The 8,086-nt window shown below is 27.9% G+C and overlaps 1 protein-coding gene across 5 annotated transcripts; it reads right to left on the minus strand.

The window, feature by feature from the left end:
* Nucleotides 1–2,603: 2,603 nt before the first annotated feature.
* On the minus strand, nt 2,604–4,765 carry LOC112683026. 5 transcript variants are annotated; one of them, XR_003148568.1, is made up of 3 exons: nt 4,273–4,765; nt 3,331–3,468; nt 2,604–3,188 (listed from the first exon to the last, which is right to left on the minus strand). XR_003148568.1 is itself a non-coding variant. In XM_025553867.1 (3 exons), the coding sequence occupies exons 2-3, from the start codon at nt 3,607–3,609 to the stop codon at nt 2,698–2,700; spliced, it is 501 nt and encodes a 166-aa protein (XP_025409652.1). In that variant the 5' UTR covers nt 3,610–3,670; nt 4,273–4,704; the 3' UTR covers nt 2,604–2,697. The 5 variants fall into 5 exon arrangements, 2 of the variants coding, with proteins under 2 accessions (XP_025409652.1, XP_025409651.1); XM_025553867.1 differs by lacking the exon at nt 3,331–3,468 and adding an exon at nt 3,600–3,670 and having other exon boundaries at nt 4,273–4,704; XR_003148566.1 differs by having other exon boundaries at nt 2,604–3,468.
* Between the last annotated feature and the right edge of the window lie 3,321 nt (nt 4,766–8,086).

Consider the following 8,086-nt stretch of genomic DNA (forward strand, 5'->3'; position numbering starts at 1 on the left):
CATCTCTTTATAATTTATTCAAATGTATTACATTTATTGATTTTTTTACCATATTTTAAGAAAAGATTTATAATTTTAATGATATATATGATAATGTACAAGTTTAGATTGTTTATTTCAAATATAAATACTAAAGTAAAGATTATATTTGTATTACGACCTCCTATGGGGGGGGGGGGTATTCCAGGAGATTGCACAGAGCCTTAAGGTTTCACTGCTTTAAGCGAAATGTCAACAAATATATCTCTTTTACAAGACTAAAAATTAAAATATAATAATAATAATTAAATTTAATTACATTTAAAAATACTCTAGTTAAGGGCTAGAACAGTGGCGTAAACTGGGCGGTTGCAAATGTGACACTCCACATCTAAAATGCGGTGGTGCAAAGATATGTTTTTGCACCATCAGAAAAAATTGAAAAATTTGAAATTTAGTTATATTTAGTTTATTGGACTAATAATAACTGGACTGGATAACTGTCACAGTTTAAGTTAATAACTTAATCAACAAAGTTTATCCTAAAATCTCTCATCTTTCCAATAAATCTAATGAATGACTCTGTGAATGTACAATTTTGGCCCCTAAAAACGACACCGTCAACATCATAAACAAAAAGTTCTTTCCATGTTCGAAGCTGATAAAAAAAACTATATTTTCATAGATACACTTACTAATCAAGGTGAAGCTATTGATATTCCGACTGAATTTTTTAAATCATTAAATCCATCAGATCTCCCTCACACAAACTTGATTTAAAAATTGGTGCCCATAATATTCTCATACGAAATTTAAATGCTCCCAAATTGTCCAATGGAACGAGATTAAAAATATTATCATTGAAAAAACACCTTATTGAAGCTGAAATTCTTACCGGCTCAGCGAGTGGTCAAATTGTATATATTCCAAGAATATCAATGATAACAAATGAGCATCCCTTCGAATTTAAACGTGTCCAATTTCCTATTAAACTTTGTTTTGCGATGTCAATTAATAAGGCACAAGGACAGGCAATGAAAGTTACAGGAATTGACATCAGCGATCCCTGCTTTACTCGTGGACGATTTGATGTTGCCTACTCCCGCGTGAGCTCAGAAAAAAACTTATACATATATGTCCCTGGTGAAAAAATTTATAATATTGTTTATAAAGAAATATTGGTTAATTGGTTGTTTTTTTTTTTTTTTTTATTAGGAAACTTAGTTAAAACCATTAGTTTCAACAATTATGATAATAATTGGTTGTTATGTAGCATTTTTCCAAAATAATAAAAATTACTTTTCAAAAAACATAGTTTTTTTTTTTTTTTAAGTTTAGTATAAAACACGAGGTATGAGTTTTATTAGTTGTCAGCCTATTTCAATTTAGATATTATGTTTAATTCGCCACTTTCTTCGTCGCATTTTTTATTTTAATGCGCATGCGTTAGCTAAATTTTTATATGCATCAGAGAGTTATCATCTGCATATGTGTATTAGCATTATCAAAATGAAAAATTCGACGAAAGAAAGCGGCTATCTCTATTTTTTCCCTGGGCAACGCCAGGTAATTCAGCTATCTATTTATATGTATGAAAATATACTGCTAGCATAATCGGGCGGAACTCTTTTCGCCCAAAAATGACCTTCCTCTTTTTGCCCACATTCTCTTTTCGACCAAAAATGAAAAAACAGTTTCCTCTTTTCGCCCAAAAATAATTGTATTATTTTCGCCCATAGTTTCACGTTTTACATTTTGGAAACCACTTTCTCAAAATTAATAATTTTTAAAAAATCTTAAATTACGTTTTTGATTGTTATTAATATAGTCAGTTGAGAAAAGTGTATAAAGGTGCCGACTCTTCTATCGAAATATATAGTTTAAAACACTTTAATAAACGTTATTATTACTTAAAAGTCATAATTAATATGAATATTTGTATTATTTTACAACAACAAAACAAACTATTTATTTCAGTAGTAACCTGATCAAATTATTTATTAGTTATTTTACATCGATAACACTATTTTAAATACTTATTTTTAACACTTATTAAATTATTATTAATAATTATATATTTTTTCTATTTTTTTATTTGATTATTATATGATTTTTTTTAAAAATTATTAATTTTGAGACAGTGGTTTCCAAAATTTAAAACGTGAAACCATGGGCGAAAAGAGGAAACTATTTTTTCATTTTTGGTCGAAAAGAGGAAGGTCATTTTTGGGCGAAAGGAGTACAGCCCGCATAATCACAGATAGGTAACAAATTTAAACCACAGTTTGAAACATATAAGTGGTAGGGATTTTTAACGGACTACGGGTTCAGCTATTATATATACTAGACTTGAATTTCACTTTAAAGATGCACAGATTGAGTTGTTACTGGAGTTAACATTGTTTAGACTATCCACTTCGACCAATAATTTTTTTTATTAACAATTTTAATTCTGTTAGTTCCTTAAGACATTGATCACAACCATCATAAAAATACTTAAGAGACCTATTTTTTAAGGAAAGACACAGTATTATAACATAAAATAACAATAATTATTATAATTTTATTAATATTATATAATATACAATATTATTAATATTATATTAATATTATAATCGGTCGGACATTAACCGACAGTTGGCGCACATGATACCGGGATGCAGCACCGGTCGGTACGTCTTGAGGACGTGCGGCACCCACCGGTAGCCTAGCGAGTCGTCATAGGCGCGGTGTTGGTGGACATCGGCGGGCAAGTAGCTGCCCGAACCGTCTACCGAGTTCAGTGCCGGATAGCCGCGTACCATCGTCGCCGTCCGCGACCGTCTGCGGTGCGCGCGCACGAAACCGTACCGTTTGCACCACCTCGGATATTACTGCCGACGCTACCGGTCGGTAGTGGTCTCGAATACACGAACAACGGTGACGACGGTGTCGTCGGTTTGCCGATGAACGAACGGTCACCGACGTCGTCCGGTGTTGTTCGTACGACGGCGGCCGTGGTGGCGCAGTACGGCGTCGGACGCAGTACGTACCACGACCAGGTTGACTGCCGTAGCACCGGCGTACGTGACCGTGTTGGTCAACCGTCGTGGTGTTGGCGCTGGTCCGCAGCCTAGGATGGCGGTACCGTTCCGGTTGACGATGCATCTGCCGTCTCTCGGGTGGTGAATCGTTATACATTTCGACTGACGTGAAACGAACAGAAAAACCTGAAAAAAAAAATGAGAAAATTAATAACAATTATTTATAGTGAAATTCGTGTAATCGGATCACTGTCGAAATGTGTGTTAGCAGTACTGAGTGTATTGACCTAGATGAAGCTATAAAAAAGATTAAAGATAGGAAAATAACTTTAAATAAAGTCGCAGGACAATTGAATATTTGGTCTTCGTGTGGCTTCGATCGATGCAAAATCGGATGTGACGCTATACAGTTTGTTTGCAATGCAGCAGAAATATTATGCGATTCTATACGTCATGGTAACCTAAACTGTACAGATAAATAATTTATAATTATATAATAAATATAATAATTTATTTAATACAGACATATTTTGTTAATTTCAATAAATCTAACATTTTATTCGATTAAGCACCTAAAATAAAAAATGAAACACTCACCAATAATCATTGGCGCAACTAGGGAGGGTGCTTTGGGTCCTTAGCACCCCCTAAGTCAAAATCAGCACCCTCTAAAAAATCGTTTAAAAATGTAATAAAAAAGTTGAATATTTATCGAATTACAATTATAACATAATAGTAATTTTTGTAATATAACATTTTGTTATTTATAATGTTGAATTGGATGTGTTGATTTTAATTTAGTAAAGATAAGGATGCCGGAGCGGTCAATTTATTTTAAATAGTCTGTGCTAAATATATCTATATGGTATATTAGTGCCTAACATACTAATATAATCTGGTATTCCCGAGGGACGGAAATAGTCTCGTCATTATGACATCTGGCATACGGGTGATACGCCGATATACCACAACAAACACAGCACAATCTACTAGGATACTAAGATTTATAATAAATCGTCTTAGGTTACAGTGTTTGTAGGTAACTCAAAACACTACATTTACGTATTACGTATGTTGTGTTAGAGACATTTCTAAGTTTCTTATATTATTATTTATGATTGCTAATAATAATATATCGATCGATATATTAAAAAATCTGGAGCTTAAGCACCCCCTAGTTCAAATGTCTAGTTGCGCCAATGCCAATAATAAATCATTTTTAGCTATTGTAAAACAACCAATGTATTATTTGAAATTTATTATCACTTACCACCACTGGTCTTGGTAAAAAGGACCAAATTGACTTAAAAAAATGTCGGTTTATCCAACTCTGTTGTTAAAGGAAATGTTGCTACTTAAAAAAAATGCAAATGCCTCAATAAAAGAGTTAAAAATTTGAAAACTATCGAAAAATGTGTATTTAGGCATTCCCTATCTCCTCCCGAAAACCGCATATCAATCCGATGCCACTGGACAGAATAATTTAGTGTTATCTCTAAATCACACTGTATATTTATACGCAAGCCATATTGGCTTGTAAATATAATTTGCACTGGCTCCTGATCTAACTGAAGTTTTTTTTATACGCAAATGGCCCTTAAATGTAGCCATTATCGAGTTTTTTTCTTTAACTCGGTTACTGAACGTTTCAGTTTTTCGTATAATCGAACCCATGTCATCACTGATTTGTTTTCTGTTCTTATGGTACGAATGCTTCAGGTCCCATATTACGTGTTAATTTTGATATAGCTCCAAAAACTTAAATGTGAATTTATTGCACCAATCACAAATGACGAAAAGCACAATGACAAAAACAGCGATGAATATGCAAAATGCACGATTATGAACAGGGGTTCTCTGCTCGCGTATCGATTGCCCTCAGTCCTTTGACTAGGGCACAAAAACCGCCTTTCAACCGCGTGCTGTCAAGGCGTGCGAGGCAAGGCAAGGTCTAGTTCACTCTTGCAGTCAGCTGCTCTCGCAATGTCTCGGCGAATGTGTACTGCCGGCATAAGACCCATTACTATTTCGGTTGTATAATTAATTGTTTTTATTAATATCGATTTCCTACATACAAATAAATAATTAAGATTTTTTTTTTATAACAACTTGTTAACTTTGTATATTGGTTAACTACAAAATACCAGGAATATTATTTAGTATATATAATGTCAAAAACAAATATTTTAGAAAGATCTCTTTTTGAGCTTAGTATAAACAAATAGCTTTAACTAAATATTCCAGTACAAATAAATACTGTATATCTATAACATTATTATTATTATTTTTTTTTTTTACAAATTACAAACATAATACTATACATTTTATTTTAACAAAGAATAAATACACAAAAGTATACTTTGTCCATGAATGTAACTACATGAAAACGAATTACAAATTATAAGTAGTTGCCCTAATATAGCTACATAAATTGTATAAAGGCCGGAAAAATAGTTACATTTTAATCTTAATTATTAAATAGATCATATATATATATATATAATATGTAATGGTGTACTTCTATTTCAAATGTAGATTGTGAATAATTTTTACACTAAAAGTAAAAGATTCTCCACTTTGAGTACATAAAAATTTATAGAAGAATGATAATTAGTAGCAAAGATCACATCATTTGATAAAGTTAATTTATTACTTAAAGGTGTGATGACAAAAATAAGAAATTTAATTTAAAATGATGTAGGTAAATTAAAAATGAAAACAATTAATTTCTCTTATCTTAATGATATGATCAATAATAACAATTCATATTTTATAATGTAAATTAACATTTATAACATAAGATATGCCATTTTTTCATTAATCAGAAAAAAAGAATGTACAGCATTTTATTATATTTCTGTTTTTTAAACAATTTATTCAATAGAGCTAACATTAATACTCAAAGTAATTAATAGGCAAAAATAACAAAACAATAATAAAAAAAAAATTCAGAAATTGTTTTCTTTTCTTAAAATAATGGTCCAAAATTTCAAATACAGTAAAATAATATATTAAATGTATAAATAAAGTCACTATAAATAAATTTATTTATAATGTGCTCATGTTTCTATTGTGATATTTAATATAGACAATTTAATGGTGTGAATATATATATGTGTGTGTGTGTGTGTTAACATTTTCTTTTGAATATATGCAATTTAAAAATTGTATTTTATATTACACTAAAGTTATACTGTATATTATATAACATTATAAGTATAATTTTACAGTTTAAATTAATTATTGTTCTAATTATTATTCTTAATTTGCTTTAGATATATAATACTTAGAAAATCAGTTATTCTTTTAATTTTAAACAATTATATTAGTATAATTAAGTAGTTATACTAGGCAATAATTTTATATCTGATGCTCTTTTTCTAAGTTTATAACTATAATTAATTTTGGCTTAATATTTTTTTATAATTAATTTAATTTTTATAATATATATAAATGTATGGTATGTAATAATAATTAATGGGTCATTTTATTTAAAAAATAAAAATAAAATAAATAGGAACTAAAATTATTCAATGCTAATAATTTTTTATAAATTGCTTATACTCAACAATTGACAATATAGGTTTTTATAGTAACTGTAAATTATTTATTACATAAAATAGTTAAAATATTTAATTAAAAATAAACAAATAGACCATCTAGTACAGTATACATCGTTTATAAAAACCTTCAGACTTTAAGTGACTTTGTACAATTGTTGTTTAAATCATTCTAATAAAATAATAAATGCTATTTTCTTTCATTTAAAATTAATTAAAATATACAAAAAAAAACTTTATTTAATTAAAAATAATGAGACATAATAAAAATTGATTTCTTTTTACTACTTATTATTATAAGTAAGCATTTATTTATAGTTAATAAACAAACAAGACCATAGTACTGTACTATTGAGAATTAAATCAATGCTATGAATATAACAGATTTATTAAAACAATCTAGACTGTATTTAACAATCAATGTCAATTATAAATATAGTAATGTAATGTTAAAAATATATTATATGTAAATTTGTTCTTTTAAGTAAATGAGAAAAATAATAATAAAATAATGCTGATAAGCAATAATCTTTAACAAAAAAAAAAAATAAATAAATAAATAAATAAATAAAGAAAGGAAGGATGATAATTTAAATTATAAAATTTTAGTTAGAAAATAAATCTCAAAAAATTTAATTTTTGAAAAAATGACTAGATATTTACTAAAATCTATTTGATCATTTTACAATATTAAAATTTGATCTAATTTAATTATTTATAATAATTATACCCAAATGAGATATTCCAATAATAAACAATATAGTTTTCAAAAATTAATAGGATGTTATTATTTCATCTTGTTTTACTTGTTAGGAGATAAAATAATTACTTTTTCTTTTGAAAAATTGGATGACCATTGGATTACCACTGAAAATATTCTGGACAGTTCAAAATGACATTTTTATAATTCAAAATGCTCACAAAATTAATAGGGTTTTAAAATGTTATAAAATTATATGATTAAATTTTTGTAACCATTTCAAATATATTATAAATATTTTATATGAAATCTAAAATATTACTTTCATACATTTTGCTATAAATTAACTAAATATAGTATACATTTTTAACAATTACCTATATTTATTGTGAACATTTTGAGCATTCAACATGTTTAGTAATTGTATGATAAATCCATTAGAAGTTTTGCTTTTTAACAGAAGTTATTTTTCAGAATTTCTACAAAGTTGATCTGTTTATGTGGTACTATGGCATTAAATATAAATGTACAATCTATCCAATATGTTGGGTGTTTAATATGAAATCTACATTTACATTTAATAAATGAAACAGAAAAAAGTATAAATATGATAAATATATTAATTAATTAATATACAAAAAAACTCTTGTGTTATTGGTTTTTAATAACTTCAATAAATGGTTTTATCAATGATGAATCAATGGACGATTATGTTTTAAATTATATTTTTGAAAACTTTTCTAGTATATTAACATTATACTCAAACATTACACATTTTTAATAAAAAAAAAAAAAAAAAAAAATGTGTATAATACTTTGAAATT

This window comes from Sipha flava, unplaced genomic scaffold (genome assembly GCF_003268045.1).
Source record: "Sipha flava isolate LNK unplaced genomic scaffold, YSA_version1 217_pilon_pilon, whole genome shotgun sequence".
Taxonomy (NCBI): Eukaryota; Metazoa; Arthropoda; class Insecta; order Hemiptera; family Aphididae; genus Sipha; species Sipha flava.